At 35.5% G+C, this 17,790-nt stretch overlaps 1 protein-coding gene across 4 annotated transcripts in view; it reads right to left on the minus strand.

Annotated features, from left to right (window-relative positions):
• Positions 1-17,790, minus strand: part of CNKSR2 (connector enhancer of kinase suppressor of Ras 2) — a 251,073-nt gene that overhangs the window by 44,342 nt on the left and 188,941 nt on the right. For all 4 annotated transcript variants that reach the window (XM_087427479.1, XM_004435189.3, XM_004435188.3 and 1 more), the window contains 5 exons: positions 16,065-16,113; positions 15,478-15,650; positions 12,495-12,568; positions 12,133-12,204; positions 6,298-6,365 (listed from right to left, as the gene is read on the minus strand). In XM_087427479.1, the coding sequence (XP_087283605.1) occupies positions 6,298-6,365; positions 12,133-12,204; positions 12,495-12,568; positions 15,478-15,650; positions 16,065-16,113 (436 nt within the window). The remainder of the gene's footprint in view (positions 1-6,297; positions 6,366-12,132; positions 12,205-12,494; positions 12,569-15,477; positions 15,651-16,064; positions 16,114-17,790) is intronic.

Raw genomic sequence — 17,790 nt, forward strand, 5'->3', positions numbered from 1 at the left:
GGATACATCAACATTCTATTAAATGTTTCTAGCCATATTTTCAGAAACACACACTACCAGCTAACAAAAGGAAATTTAAATTTCACTCCTACACCCTGCTCCCCAGCATCCCCTACCCCAGGCCCACCAATTTTTATTTTCAGCTGAGTTTTGAGGAGGAAGGAAGAGTACAGTCACCCTATTCCAACCTCCTTTTAAAGCAAGCAATTACACATAGCCACGAGTTAAGAAAAAGACACTGCATAAGCCAAATCAGGTTTAGGGTATTTGAGATCCAAACCAAATTGTTCTGAAGCTTAAATTAATGAATGATGTCACAAGATGCTTCTTAAAGGTGTATCATTTTATCCTAAAGATGAACACTCAGAGAAAAGCAATACATACATTGCCGTAGATCTCTACAGATTAAACAGCTCCAAAAATAATGTTCTCAATTCTCTTCTCTGGCTTCAATTCACTAGTTATCTAACAATCACTGTTTCGAGAGTCATGCTGACATGAATCCCTATAACACCATACTCCCACCTCTACTTGGAAACACATGGCAAACTCTAATTCCTGCCAAATGCAAAAGGGCAAATCTGCTGATGTGGGCTGCAAGTTCTAAACTTCTAGAACTACTTAAAAGGGTAGAAAATCTAAGCTGCTAGACAAAGTGACTTGGCAGACCTCAGGCAAGAGCGAAGGGGAAAAACTCTGAGAGATACATTAGTTGAGTAAATAAAATATGGCACAAAGGCCAATAATCAGAATCTGTTCCACTAATATCTCAACCACCCTGTAACTGCTGGGTTAATTCTTTATGTGATTTACAAGGAAAAACCTAGAAGTATTACCCTTATGAATTTTAGATGATAAAAGAAAAGGTTTTAAAACAAAAGGTTCCTTATTCTTATGAAAATCTAAATCATAAAAGAACCATCAGAAGGCTTAACTAATATTCAGATTCAGGTGAAAAATCATGGCACATATTTTTCCAGGAACCCCTCTCCACCCAGGAATTCCCATTTATATATTTTCTTTGTGGTGTTGACTAATATTAATAAGTACAGCTAACATTTATTGAGTACTTAATATATGACAAATAGAAAGAAGTAGAGCTGGGATTTGAACTAAGAAACTGCCTTGCTCTAAACCTCGGAGGGCTAAGTCACTGGGACTCTTTTATACGACAGAGCAGGAGAGTTTAATGTGACACACATGCACGATCCTTTAAGTCCCCCTCCTCCATAACTCTGGCTTTTGAAAATAGAAACTATTTAGCAATGGAGATTATTTCATTTAGGCCTCAAAATACAAGGACTCTGAAAGTTCTATTCTTACATTAATTATTCTCTTTGAGTAAAAGATAAGCAAAGACTAGTTAATTTAAATTGATGTCTTGTTTTTACATTGGATCACGCTGGTGATGGCCAGTATACAAAGTCTCCCCTCAAATACGAACTGATGTAGTTGCCCAGAAATGGACCCAGCAAACAGTGATGGGAAAAGCATGAACTATATACTCGGGCAGATGTAGGTTCAGTTCTTGGCTGTACCACTTACCACTTCTGTGCTCTTGTGATGGTTACTTAACCTCTCTGAGTCTGTTTTGTCATCTGTAAAAGGGGGCTAATAATAACCACCTTTCAGAGTTGTGTGTATGGGAGGGTACTAAGTAAAGTAACATATATTCAAGAGCCTTGCACCTTGAAAGCACTCAATAAATCTTAGGACCCCTGATCTTCTTGGGTAGATTTGTAGGTAGCATGCCAGGACACTCTGACCCAGATCACACAGAGATAAATGCCTGGTGTTCATCTTCTTACCCATTAGTTTTTTCTTGTAGCAAGTTCCAGCAAGGAAAAATGAATTCTGGAGCTCTGGGGCCTGGGCTGGGTAGTTTTGTGGGAGCTTGAAATACCACTGGGAAGTCACTGCTGGAGGTGAAGGGACTGGGCACCACCATCCCGCCCCCAAGCAGTGGGCTTGCCAAGATCACTCTGCTTTTACCATTCCCACTATTTCCAGAAACTGGCACCTGTCCTGAGCTTCTCCTTGATGTTTGCACTGATACCTTGGCATCCCAAGGAGTTAGCACCTCAAGTGGTCCTTATTAGCACACTGAGAAGGAGATGATCACCATTTTCTCAAGATCTCTATAGCTATCCTGACAAGTGATAGATTTGGAAGATTCTCTCTCTACTTCCCCCCCCCACCCCCGCCCTGCTAAATTAGGAGGAATTCTAATCCACTATTTGATGTAATTCTTGGTTTATTAAAAAGTACCATCAATCTAAAGTTTTCTTGGGTTGCCTAAGAAAAGACTAAAATACCATTTTGCAAATTAACTTCATTTCTCACACTAAGCTGTGTATCTTTGAAAGAGCAATGCCAGAGAATAGGCTACATAGAAAATTTAGTCAGGCTTTTTTGGGTTTGTGTGGAAAATTACAGGCACACTGTGCTCAGAGGCTGAAATTTGTCTGATTTTCATTCTAAGAGCAAATTTATTTTTCTTAGCTCTCTATTTTGCACAAAAATAAATGGATACTTTTAATGTCTCTTGCAGTGATATTCAATTTTATAAATCACTAATCATGAATAAACAGTGCCATCACTAGAAGAAGAAAATTTCTACTTCTCATGTTGATACAAAAGAATAATTTGAAAAAAATTGACTTTTTCATCTAGAACTAGCAAAGAAATACAATATATTTCATTCATTTTTATGTGATTAAAACTTTACAAAGACCTTATATGTGACTGAAAATAATGTGTCATGAATGTCTGACTTGAAGCTGAAAAAATATAGAAAAATGATTAGCAATTAGCCAAATTATGATCTTGGCAGAATTTAGTGTAACGCTGTTTTCTCTAAGCACAACAATGAATAATGAAAGAGAACACCACATCCTTTACACTTCTGTAGTTAAAGACAACAATTCACTAAACTTTTATTCAAGTTAATAAAAGAGTCACTTCCAAGCTGCACTGGGTATTTAAATAGAAACAGTGTTTGGCAGTTATTCCTTTGCATCTTTGTGAAATATTCTCAATCCTCAAAGAGCAATATTTTGTATGAAGTTTAACTTCAGTACTGAGAATGGTACTCAGGAGATGTCAAATAACTCTATAAAAAGTGGAGAGTTGTCACATGCATTCAGCAGTTTTCTACATAGAATGCCGTGAGACCTACTCACGCAGAAGGCAGGGAGTCTATTTCTGACCTATGTTAACGTGCCTGAGGAACGTATACTCTATGTGGAAATACAAATTATTTCAGAGATTCTGGTTGCACTGCATTAGCAAGAGAGACTTGAATTATAACTATTAGCTTCTGACTATGACTGTCTACCACACTCCAGTAGGCACTAAAATATATACTCACATGACAGACCAGGCAGCATGAATCCATGGAATAAATACTTTTCGGAATCTGTATATGTAATATAACTTACCACTTCTTTCATTCATAATGAAATTTGGTTATATAACCCAAGTACAAAGGAAATTCACTAAAATCAAGACCATGCCCAGCTTCAAAGTAATATCAAGTGATAAAATACAGAAGTTAAGCCTGAAAATCCAAGGTTCCTTATTCACACAAATTGCCTTTCTTTAAAGATTCATTTTTCTATTAGTACATTGCCACAGTTCTAATTCTTGCATCTTAAAAAAATCAGAAACAAATCTATATGCACTTTAGAGAAGTTTTATGCCCTTTAAAGAAATTTGAAAAGAAAGCCTGGTATTTTTTTTTTTTAAGTACTCTTACCACAATTTTAGGCATATAAATTAAGTTGAAGCATGAACTTAATAAACTTTTAACAATGAAGAAATGTGGCTTAATAACTGGCCTGGCACTTCATAGGCCTGGCTGGGGTTTGCCTCTGCACACTGATTTGATGGAGATGGCTTCCAGGTTATTTGTGAAAGTATCCATGCTGCTTCCACTCCCAGGAATGTTTTATTTTGTTACTTCGTTGACTTCACATCCTTCTCATCCCTTTGAGAACCAGCTCAGATAACAGAACCTGCATAAAGCCTTTTCCCAGGGGCCGGCCCAGTGGCGCAAGAGGTTAAGTGCGCGCGCTCCACTGCGGTGGCCCGGGGTTCACCGGCCCGGATCCCGGGTGCGCACCAACGCACCACTTGGCAAGCCATGCTGTGGCGGCGTCCATATAAAGTGGAGGAAGATGGGCACGGATGTTAGCCCAGGGCCAGTCTTTCTCAGCAAAAAGAGGAGGATTGGCAGATGTTAGCTCAGGGCTGATCTTCCTCACACACACACAAAAAAGCCTTTTCCCATTCTCCTCCTGGAAGGAATCTCTCCAGCCTCATTCCCATGGAACTTGATTTGTACTTTCTTACGTTTCACTTTCTGTATTGTACTAAGAGTATCTTTTCTACTAGAATTCAGTGCAATTTCAGGCAGGACGGGTGCCTATTTCACCTTAATATAATTAGAGTGCTAGTTGAAGGCCTTACACAGAAACACTTAATACTGAATAAAATATCTTTTCTCCCTCTCCACCACTGACTTTACATCAGGCTCACCGATCACTTTCTTTTTTTTTTTTTTTTTTAAAGATTTTTTTTATTCATTTTTTTCCCCCCTAATCCCCCGTAGATAGTTGTATGTCATAGGTTCACATCCTTCTAGTTGCTGTACGTGGGACTCGGCCTCGCGTTGGACGGAGAAGTGGTGCCTCGGGGCGCGCCCGGGATCCGAACCCGGGCCGCCAGCATCAGAGCGCGTGCACTCAACCGCTAAGCCACGGAGCCGGCCCTCACCGATCACTTTCTTTAGCAAGTATTTCTTCATTAGTCCTGCCTCCTCAGGTTTTTTTTTTTTTTTTTAATTTTGCATCCACTTAGCAAATTTTTTTAATCAGTTGCACGTTGTGCAAAAATTAGTACTGATTTACATTATGTTGCTCTTTAATTTTTCTTAAGCAATTTCAAGTGTGTATTTTTGAGATCCTCAATAAGATGATAAATTCCCATTGGCAGGAACCATGTTTTGCTATTTCTTTGAAATCTTCCAGCCCTATCTCTTCACCTTGCACCACTACTCCCACCCCCATTCCCTCAGCAGATGGCTCTAAACCAGGGGTTGGTAAACTATGGCCTACAGGCCAAGGAGGCACTCTGCCTGTTTTTATAGGGCTTGTGGATCAAGAATGTTTTTTAAATTTTTAAATGGATTAAAAAAAAGCAAAAAAAGAATATTTTTCAAAATGTGAAAAATGATATGAAATTCAATACCAGTGTCCATAAATAAAGCTTGATTGGAGCACAGACACACCTCTTCATGTGTCTACGGCTGCTTTTGTGCTGCAATAGCAGAGTTGAGTAGTCGCGACAGAAACTTGATGGCTTGCGAGGTCTAAAATATTTACTATTTGGCACTTCATAGAAAGTTTGCTGACACCTGCCCTAAACATTTGCTGACAGATTGGTTTTAGGATCTGGTTATCTTCTTTAGATCTCTCTAACCTTTAGTTTTTAGATGTTTTGAAAAGTTTTGGCTGAGGTTTTACTCTGAGAGGAAACAGAAGGTTTTTAGAATCTCCACATCAACAAACAGGCTATGCTTACTGGAGACACAACTAGAAATATGTTTGTATGTGTATCAAACTGTGGAATTCTTTTAACTTTAGGCTGTCTCAAAAATTTTCAAAAAACAATTTTGCTTCCACACGATGTACAACAAACGCTCTTGGGTAAATGTGAAGCCACTTCAGAATAGTGACCACAGCTTTCGTTTAGATTTCAATCCTACATCATGACATTGTGTTTCATAAATCTGAGGTCAATACCAAGGCAAGTTCCATAAGATCACAGAGTTACACTGTAACATTACTGAAGAACATAATCAAAAAAGATAATTTATGGAAGAAGGGATCATTCATCTGAGCTTTCTGCATAAAAGACCACTTAAATGTCTACGAAACTGCCAACCAGAAAAAACTCACCACCAAGGACATGGACTTGGGTCAATATATAGGACCAAATACAGGTGTTTTAATTTTTAAGATTTTTTCCTCCATAGGAGATAGACTGAGGGATACGGCAACAAACAGGAGAGAACTCAACATTAGCTGCTCTAAAGACTTGTGAGTTTATTCCTTGTCTGCTTAATTTATTACACCTTACCTATAAGATGCTATGGTTTGGATTCAAAGGGCCCGTAAGAGAAATAACCACAAACTGACATATGTACTGTCTCTCAAGTGATAGCAGTGAACCACTGTATAGGATAATAGCAAGAAAAATAGTATAACACAATTGTAAAAATAAGTATTCTTTTACCTTGTTCTTGCTTAATCCTCTCTCTTTCTGCATATCCTGCAGTCAGCATATTAATTCTATTAAGCCACCTGAAAAAACAAATATTAAAATCAGTAACCTTGCAACTTAATTTCTTATACTTTACTTCTTAGAAATATTTATTTTAAGATGACTAAGAATTTATGGAATAATCCTACATAAAAAAATGTATTCTCTGCTACTCTTGACACATGGAGTCTTCAATGAGCTATAATTTGCTGTAGTATACATTGATCCCAAACCAAAGATGCCATTTCAATAGAAAAGCCTTGGGAAAATCTGTTAATATCTGTAACATAAAGGGATTTGAGATGACCAATTCCCTATTAATTCTGTTGCTCCAAATGTAGAAGCACTCCAAATATTACCGCTGTTCTGTTTCTTTAAAACAAATGCTCCTAGGGCCGGCCCTGTGGCTTAGCGGTTAAGTGCGTGCTCTCTGATGCTGGCGGCCCGGGTTCGGATCCCGGGCGCACACCGGCGCACCGCTTCTCCGGCCACGCTGAGGCTGCATCCCACATACGGCAACTAGAAGGCTGTGCAACTATGACATACAACTATCTATTGGGGCTTTGGGGGGAAAATAAATAAATAAATCTTTAAAAAAATAAAACAAATGCTCCTAAACAGATATTGAAACAATTATCAGATATAATTTGTCCTGAGAAGAGAAAAAGTTATGGACTTTGACTGTCAAAATAAGTTTTACTATGAAATATTAGTTTTGATGAAGCTCATTTAACAATCCAAGGAGAAATACATCTTGGGAGTATAGAGACGGAAATTTGTCTCTAAATACATTGGTATTAGGCTTTCCAAAGACAAAATAAGCCTATACAATTTTAGACCTATACAATTTTAGGATCTCTGTTTAGATCCTGAAAATTTGTTTCCATGAACAATAGTAACTTAAAAATAAATCTTATTTCTTTCCTCTTTCAGTAGTGCTGCTATTGCCAATGTAGGAAACTGCCTGAAGCAAAGCATTATTTCAATCTCCATCTCTCCCTGTGTTCATTACTCCGACTGTTTACATTGCATCGGATTATCAAATCACAAAATCTTTACACTAACCTGACAATTTCCCATTGGTCAGTCCTGAGCTATGATCCATATACTTTCCCAAATCAGAAATTAAGGAAGAATCCACCTTCCAAACTAGCTTGAGTAAATTTGGAATCACTAGTATAGTTAACATTATTAAATTGTAGAATAATATGATCGAGATAAAGTTTTAAGAAAAAATTGTATTTGAGAACTTTTTCTCCTAAGAGCTTATCTCCCCTTTCAAGTGCAAGATGACACTCTTTGAAGTGATTCATATATTTCATCATTTATGCCAAGTGGTGTTAACTGTGCATCAGAAACTTAGAATATCTTGAAAAGAGAGGAAAGTTGTGTCTCTAATAGACAAAATCACATTCATGGAAATTTAGGTTTATTTTTAAGAATAAGTTATTTAAAGCCCAATTTTATTTTGACGAAACCTAAAATGAAATTATCACCTCAGGTATGTTTGGGAAGTGAAGAAGGGACTGGAGTAGAAATGTAATAAAATAAAGATTGATCTAATGAATTCAGTAGCATGGTATACACACACATACTCCAGAAAATTATAAACTATAAGTCAAGAAGTCAACTTCATGACAAATAACCTTTTAAAAATGACTCTAATCATTAGTAAGAGGTCAAAATTAAAATCTAGTCTATAGGTCATTTGCAGTGAGAAAGTGGTTGAATTTGTACTACAAGGCAAATCTTAGCACTCTTGGGAAAGACTGGCCTGGTGCTTTTTGAGTGAAAATGATGATGGTACCCCTAGAGGAACCACTAGAGGAACAAAAATAAGATATAATTCCTGCCTTCAATGAGCTCCAGAATTGCTAAATTTCATAAGACAACTGAAAAATTAAACTACTTTTAGGAAGAAAAATTCTGTTCATAAGAAAAGCTCTTTAGAAAGTGTGTGGATAAACTCAGGCCACTGCAATATAGCCACAAAAGCTGAACACTAGATAAATGTTGGTGCTGTCTTGGATAAACTTGTCATTAAGGCCACAGCTAGAAGATGCTTACTATACTTTTGCTGCAGTTATGATTTGGTATTCACAGGCTATTATGAATAGCAGACATATATGCATTAATTGAGTCAAGAAATATTTATTGAGAGCGTATGTGTGCCAGGTACCATTCTAGGAACCAAGTATACAGAGATAAAACAAAGTGTCTGCCTTCATGATGCTTATATCTTAGTAAGGGAGACAGACAATAAATAGGGACACAAATAAACATATGTCAAGTAGTAGCAAGTAATATTAAAAAAAGAAGGCAAAAAATTAGAATGTCTAAGGTGCCAGGGATTGGGGGAGGCTGTTTTAACATAAGGTGTTCAGGGGTACGAATACTGAATTTAGAATCTTTTCAAACATACTGATGGGGAAGTTCTTTAATATTAATTCTAAATTCAGTATCTTACCATATCACCAATGCTTTAAAACAAGAAAATACAGGTAAGAGGATATTGGGCCTACAGTGAACATTCCAATGAAGTTGTCAGTAACTGACACAGAATAATGTATTGGGAAGGGAAAAAAGAATAAGAACCACGGGAGAAATGCACAAATAATGATTACCAAATAGAAATTAGTGAGTCCTCACAATTACAAAGACATATGTGCTGACATGATAAGGAATATATAGGCCAAATGAATTTAGTAAATAAGTCTCAGAATACTTGAGAAACATGATGTTTTCTTTTTTCCCACAGATTTCACAGACTGGCAAAAAAATTTTTTCTACTGTTCCAATGCTCACTTCTGAGGAGGGAACAGATGGATGGTGGTGGGGTGCTCAAAGTGTTTTTGCAAATTACCTCACAATCAAACTTACAGCTGCTCAAAAAAATAGAAGGTGAGACTTCAATATTCCATGTGTATATATACGCATATATACATATATTTGGGTATAGGTATATATATGTGGGTATATGTATAAATGTGTGTATGTATGTGTATATATATATATACACATACGGATTTTATAGAAGAAAATTAAACTTAAGAATTACTTTTTCATTCCAATTACTAGGTCCTGTCATGACTAGCACTATATATTTTAAATACATATGATAATGCTTTAGAAATTATGAAATAACCAGATAAATTATGAAATATAATTATTATAAATATATTATCTCTTGAAGACTTAGGTATGTGCCTTTATTTTATTTATTTATTTATTTATTTTTTGGTGAGGAAGATTAGCCCTGAGCTAACATCTACGGCCAATCCTCCTCTTTCTGCTGAGGAAGATTGGCCGTGGGCTAATATCTGTGCCCATCTTCCTCTACTTTATATGTGGGACACCTGCCACAGCGTGGCTTGATAAGCAATGCATAGGTCCGCGCCTGGGATCCAAACTTGTGAACCCCGGGCCACCGAAGTGGAGCGTGGGAACTTAACCACTATGCCACTGGGGCAGGCCTGAGGTACGTGTCTTTAAAATATTACATATAGACCAATACACACACATAACCATACATAAACCAATACCCAGATCATCTTGCTGTTAGGTAACAATCAGGTTACTGAACAGAGTTGGAGGGTGTCTTTCCCCATCACTAATCCTCTGTGAATATTTCCAGCAATGACTCTCCCCTTTTCTATTATCAAGTAATGTTTTTTAAACTTGCCTATTGAAAGTAGATATCAGGAATATGATTATATTAAAAAAAGAAAAAGAAAAGCAAAACAATAAAAGCCTAGTACACCTAAAATTTTTAAAAGATTCAGTATTTCAGGACAATTTCATTCTGAAGGTTGTGGTGCACCATAGCAAGGTTTACATAAAACAGCACTCTTAAATGTATGATGTGGAGGATGACATATTTGATCAGGTTCATCTTTTTTCTTTGACCCATTGCTTAGAAAAAGCAACAAAATGAAACACATGGGTTTGGTTTAGCTTCTTGTGTGATATCCTGAACCATATACATCCATAGGAGTATTAGAGACGAGTAGTGACATCACATACCTCTGAAGTTACTGCGTTATAACACAGGGTGGGGAATGAAGACCAAAAATGTTTTATAGTTCATAAAAATTCATTTTTGAACAGGCCATTTTCTAAACCTAAAAAGACCCTGATAAGCATGTATTATGAATGATTAAATTATGTAAATTCTTAGATGGAGGTGACTGTGTTCTAGTGTATCTATCTTGTAAGATAGGATATGCTCTTATATACCGCTTCTTTGCAGTTTGCTCATGATGTAAACTCTTCATATTTATCCCAAGGGCATTGAGCTCAACCATGTAGTAAAATGGATAGTGAGTAACAAGAACAGTAGAATTATAAAATTATTAAAACGCAAAATAGAATATCACAACCTCCCTCACCACGTGTCATTGAAATGAAAATAAACATTTTCATTTTGAGAACAAGTTAAGGGGAAAAAGCTCTCCAAATTCCGATTGCCTAGTGCGAAATTTAAAGAATGGTAACATAAAAATCAAGAGAAGATTATGGAAACTACATGAAAGGCTCAGTTCCCTTATTATTAATAAAAGATTTTATCAAGTGTTCTCAACATCTTTTTTTGCCATTTCCTTATATTTATATCCTGCTTTGGAAAAACCATGCCTATACTTCCAAGTGCCAAACAGCAAGATTATTTATAAAAAGCACATTAAGTGTTCATTTAGTGTGTTCAAGCAATTTATGAAGCTGTACAATTTTGTGCCTAAAAATATCTGGATACTAATTTTTTAGAGAGACAAAAGAAAGGTAAATGGGGTAAGAGCCCAAAGTATATAAAAGGAATATATATTGCTAGCAAACATTTGTATAGCACTTACAATTTAGCCGGCACTGTTCTAAGCCCTTTACGTGTGCTTATTTGCTCCTCACAAAAGTCCTATGGGTGGAGATGGTTATTATCTCCACTTTTTAAAAGAGTCAATAGCTGGCATAGAGAAGTCAAGTTCTATGTCCAAGGTCACACACCTAGTAAGTAGGAGAGCTAGGATTTGGACAGTCTGGTTCCAAAGTCCATGTTCTTGACCGCTATGCTAAGCTGCCCCTCCCCAGCTGTTGGCAGGTTATATATGTAATATGCACTGCCTGCTGAAGACCTGTCAAGGGGAAAATTTTGAATCTTAAATCCAATTTCTACAAATCTAGAAAAGGAAGAGGGGAAAGGAAAGGAAAAGGAAGAGAGGATTAAATTCATAAAAGCTAAAGTGGAAACATGAAGCAGAATGTTGTAGATGATTGAAAAAAAAAATATATATATATATAGCCTTTACCAGAGCCACCAAATAACCACGTAGCTATCTAATCACTTGGCTGGACAATCCTGTCCAGTGAGATAAGAAAGGTGACAGAAAGAAATACTAACTTTGCTTGGGCCTGAATTACTGAGATGGATGTTCTGTCATAAATACTCAGCACTTGGAAAAGTCAGCATTTTTTGTGGATATCTTTTTTTTCCCACCTGGGAATAAATTTGAAGAAATATTCTTGAAATGGAATTTTAAAAAATCTTTTTTCTTGTGGCGGAGTTTTTTGGGGGGGCCTATATATGGATTCTGGCACATTTTTGGTAAACTTGACAGTCAATGAGTTTATTTTGACTTTTTAAATGCCATTTTTTAAAATTAAGTATGGTTACATGGAGCTATGGCTGGGTCCATTTTATTTTAAACTGATCAATCTAGAAACTTCAGTGACATTATTCTCTAAGTATTAATGTGGAAAACTTAGAATTCTAAGTCTAACTGACTTTCTAAGTACTTTGAAATTTAAGTAACACTTTACCTGTTCATATCATCAAGATGCTCAGCAGCAAAATAAAAGCTTTTGATTTTAGGATGACAGGCTTTGAATGCACTGCAAAAAGAAAGAAAGTACATTTATTTTATTTCAAATTGGGAAATAAGTTAGAAGGAAATAATTTTTATGGGTAAAATTACCTCAACATCTAGCCTGAGTTCACATATGTAATGCTTTTGCCATGATGACAGAAATCAGTAAAAAATTCAATTTTCTGCCCACAAAACTGCTTTCTTATTACCTCAATTTGAAAGCATTAGACAAGCACCCTATAATTTAAAAGCTAGAAATTTAAGGAAAAAAAAAGCCTTCCTTTCTCTCCCTCTCCCCAAATAAGATTAACTTACTATTTCTTGCGGCATTCACTGGCTCTGTCAATTTTAAATTCAGGCAGACTGATGAATCCTTCTGCTTTTTCATCCTAAAGAGGCAACACTCTTGTTTAGGGTATTATATACAAAGAATTGAAGCTGATGATACTATACAACTATGCCTTAAGTATCTATACTAATCAATTTGTTCATTTAGTTCCTTAAATTTGACATTTTAGAGATTAGAATTCCACTCTTATCTGTTATATTCCATTAAATTGAAAGAGTGTGTGTGTGTGTGTGTGTATATTGTTTTTTTGCTGAGGAAGATTAGCCCTGAGCTAACATCTGTGCCAATCTTCTTCTACTTTATAAGTGGGTTGCTGCCATAGCATGGCTGACGAGCCCTATAAATCTGAGCCCGGGATCTGAATCTGCGAACCCAGGCTGCCAAGGCGGAACACGCCAAACTTTTAACCACTATGCCACATGGCCAGCCCCAATGAGGGTATATTCTGAACAGTTAGAACATCACAAATTAAAATATATACAGAAATTCTTAAATCCTTTTCATACTAAAGATAGAAAATTCTTTAATTCTCAAAGTGAAACATGTTTTATAAGTAATTTTCTCATCAGAATGTATATATACTTTTATGATATATAAAATAACTTTAGCCCACATTTACAATTTTCTATCATTTTTAATGTTCAGATGTAAAATACAGGGATGTTTACTAATTCAATTTCTTTTCTGCGTCCAAAAAAATCTCTTATCAAACATGAATTAACTATTTTGTGTATTTAAGATTTTACAAATGAAATAAGTTAATTTGATCTTCAAATATCTGACTTGGTATACATGCTACATATATAAAGGTCATTTTTCACTTGGAAAATTGAATGAAATCCATAAAATCCTCCTCTCTCCAATATGGGATGGAAAAACAAGATAGGAGAATTATCCAAAATCTTACATTAGATACAAGTTAACCCAACTAGGTTAAGACTATCTTTGGCTTAACCCTTTAATCACTGTTGTCCCTTTCATGTTCATGACCAAGCTCCTCAGATTTTTACTCTCCCAAACTTTGATCTGTGCTGTACCAGTTCATGGCTTCTTAGATATCAAGTTCAAGTGAGATGACACCTACATGTGCTACCTCCAAGAAAAAAACAGAAAGAGATTCTCAATTCTTTTAGTGTGTGTGTGTATATATATGTAAAACTTAACAAAAATTTGATGCTACTGATAGTGACTGAAATGTCTGTATTACACAAAGAGTAGTATTATAATTTGTTCAATATTTTTCAATGTTTGAGTATTTTCTTCTTCCAATCTTGGGCTAAATACAATAGTTTAAATCTCTTTCTCAACTTTGATTTCTATCATGTTACCTTTGATGTCTTTAATTTAAAAATTTTAAATTTTGAACAATTTTAAATATTTTTGGGGTAGTTATTATCTCCCCATAATGACATGATAAGGGATTTCTACATTTCTCCAAAAAAAAAACCAAGAAAAACACACTAGGGTAATTCTTGCAATGTATACTATGAAATTATTCACTCACTTCTCATAAACACAGTAACAATAATTCTCTGATAGAAATTTAGCTACTCTTCAATAAAAAGGGCCACAGTTTTTTATCACTTAAACTTTGATAGATAGAATATAATTTAGCATACAGCAGACAAATCCACCAGTGACCTTAAAACAAAGAGAAATGTAGAGACACTATATTTTGATACTATTTGATTGGCACATAAAAAGTGTTTAACATATATCTGTTAAATGAAAATGTAGGTAAAATTATGGTTCGTTAACTATATCTAAAATAAGACACACTTAGTGAAATAGAAGATTTTTTAGTGTAATTGCCACAAAAAACATCAAAAGTACAGAAAATGAATCCTTCTATATAGGTAATATAGACATTTATATTAAATAGCAAAATATTAATTCAAGATTTTACAAATGAAACAAAAGGTCACTTTGAAAAATATTACTCATAGCATATGTTTATCAAGGACTTAATGTATGCCAGGCATTGTTCTGACATACCATGACCATAACCTAACCTAACCGCCTGTCTAGAGAACACAAAATTCTCTTGATACTGTATGTTATAATCATAGGCATAATAATGTTGTTAAATTATATTTCAAAAATTAATCTTCAAATGCAAATTGAATGTCTTAACATAACAGTATTCATATGAGACTATTTAGCCAGCATACTATATTAAACCATGTACATTTTTTGAGAAAACAAGTTAACAATAGAAATTACTGTTAAAAAAAACTTAGTAAGGTGAACTGATAGATGGCTATGGCAAAGGAATCAAAGCAAATGTAGAGTCAAGGGACTATCAATGAATAAGGTATACGCTTGTGTATCTGTTGTGACATGTGATAGGTTGTGACATTAATTACTCTGGATTTAAATCTGTTTACTGCAAATGAAATAGGAAATCATAAGAACAATTTAAATGTATTATACACACTCCCTCTCCCCTTAACTGGGCCAAATAAAATGAATACCTGCAGATTTTTAAAACTAGTCTAATAGTTCACTTTTTCCTTAAGAAAAACTGAAATAAATTCAGGTGATATTAATTTACTTAAATTACTAAAGGACTTCCTCTCCAAAAAAAACAAACAAAAAAATTTTAAACTTTGAAAAAAAGCAAGACATTTAAAAATCTACATCAAATTTCCATGTATAATCCTTTTAGTAAAGCTATTGCTTTCAGGTATTTTTAATTAGATATACAGACTTTTACTATACTTTACCTGTGCTTCAGATATGTTGCTACATTAGAATAACGGAGACAACTATATTTCCAGAACCCCAAAATGAAATAATTTTAGGAAGGCAGATTGAAAAATAACTAGCAGGAGTCTCCTGAATTAGCCTTAAGGTGATTCTATGATTTTAAAATGTTAAGTCTCAAAACAGCAATTCTTTTGGTTAAAGATAGAAAATGATGGGAAAATAAAACATGCTTTGTCTTACCTCTTCATTAATATACCAGTATAAGGATGCATCCTTTAGGACAAACCAATATTTCTTCCATTTCTGTGAAAAATAACTCTTTGCATCTTTCTTTTTCCAAAGCCAGCCCTCACAGTCACCACGGCCAAGATCTTTGCAAGAAATTCGTCTTTTGCTCTTGCTAGCTATAGGACCTAAAGATAATAGTGGGTAAAAATGCTCTTTAAATTTTGTACGATGTGAAGGTAGAAGATTATTTGTAGATCACAAAAATAAATCTGGGTACATAAACTTAAAAATTCTTATTTTCAAATTGTATCAGAATAGAAAATTATGGAAATCTTTAATACCTTTTCCCCTGCATAAGTGACATACAATTTAATCAGAAGTGTGTAATCCCAGTCTTAAAATCTGTTGAGATCATTTGTTGTAAAAGGTACCTTATATCATAATTGCCCTGAAGGACAAGCGGGTCTTGGTAGCATTTGTGTTAGTGGGTTGTGCTCTTCCAAACCACACTGGGCTCAGGCAAGAGAGGGTGGGTCAACTGTGCTGGTGATTATCACAGTGCAAACTAAGCAGGTAAATGTTTCATTTCCTTTTCTTACCTTTGTTTTTCTTCTTTGATTTGTGCTGCAGAGAGGACTGCTGAAATGTCTGAAATCAAAGATAAGGAAGAATGTTATCTGATACTCAGGGCGCCATCCAGAGTGCCAGCATGCTGCACAGAACTCAAGAGCTAAATGATGGCTCTGAACCCCAGTCAGAGAAAGTACTTTCTTTTTCCAAAGCCTCAATACAAATTCGTACATATCATGGCCACTAAACTTTCTAATCTCCCATGAAGCAAGAGAAGATATTATCTTTGTCCTTATTTTGTAGGCAGAGAAATCGGGGCACAAAGCAGTGGTGAAACTAGGGGCTCTTATATATGCATATATATGTATTTGTAACTTTTTAGGGGTTTCCCAGGCAATATCTCATTTGATTCTCACACAAATCTTATGAAGTAGGTAGGCAAATATGACCATCACTTGTTCCTTTGAAGTTCATTCTATTCTATAAGCCACTATCACCTACTGGATCTCCTAGGCACTCCCCCTCAGTCACTAAATATTTCAGCACTTGGATCAATAGTTTCTTCTCACACCCACTTCTATCACTATTATTGGTGACTAATGTTCATGTAGGGGGTGTCAGAACCTTAGCTCCTCCGTCTCTCATCTCCAATGATCTTTACTTCTCCAATCCTCAGCAACCCACCCCCATGACCATATGTTTGTTATCTTCAGCATACTCCAACCACTGCCTCCATCATCCACATTTTACATAGTCCAATACTCCCAACCCAGCAATATTTAGAAAATCTTCATCGACGCATCCAATTCATTCACCTTACCACCTTTTTGTGCCTTTATTTCTCTTCTTCCACTTGGTTTCCATGAGACATCATTATAATCATTCCATTGAACCACACTCCTTGCATCATACTTTCCCAGTTAAACAACCATCTCCGTTAAACCCGCCTGTCTACTCCATGCTAAGTACCGGAACAGCTTAATGTCTTAATAAAATACCCCATCACTGTACTGACTGGTCTAGCTTTCAATTAATGACTATAAATCACTGGTTCCAGTCAAACAGTCTACTAAGCTAGATTGTTCAGTGGTGTAATAAGGTTAATTATGTTTAAATGATTAGCTAGCTAACAGCATACAGAGATAGCATGTATAATTTTAATTCACAGACAATCCTCCAAAATGAATTTTAGGTAACAGATTCTTCTTTTTCTTTTCAAAGGTATATCCGTAAGAGGCAATTGGATTTTGTTTACATAAAACTTGCTGGTCTTGGTTTTATACTATAAGTTCGTATTCCATGACATACTTTCTCATTTAGTATCTTTGCTCATAAAATAACATTGTACTAGTCATGCACTGAATAAAGACATTTCGGTTGATGACAGACCGCATATACGATGGTGGCCCCATAAGATTAGTACCATATAGCCCAGGTGTGTAGTAGCCTATACCATCTAGGTTTGTGTAAGTATACGACATTCACACAGTGATGAAATCGCCTAATGATGCATTTCTCAGAACGTAGCCCTGTCGTTAAGCAATGCACGACTGTATAATAATTTTGTTTTATATGTGGTTTACCTAATTCTGATGAATATAATATTATGGATGGATATCAGTCCTAAAGATAAGGATCAGATAATCTGCTCTTATACAGTGTAACCCAGAAATAATCACCCAAGTGTCAAAGCAATATAAATATGCATGTATATGGGGTGTGTATGTGTGTGTATAAAGCTTTGTAAGATCCATG

Source organism: Ceratotherium simum, chromosome X, assembly GCF_057802395.1.
Source record: "Ceratotherium simum simum isolate JZ-2026a chromosome X, ASM5780239v1, whole genome shotgun sequence".
Taxonomy (NCBI): Eukaryota; Metazoa; Chordata; class Mammalia; order Perissodactyla; family Rhinocerotidae; genus Ceratotherium; species Ceratotherium simum.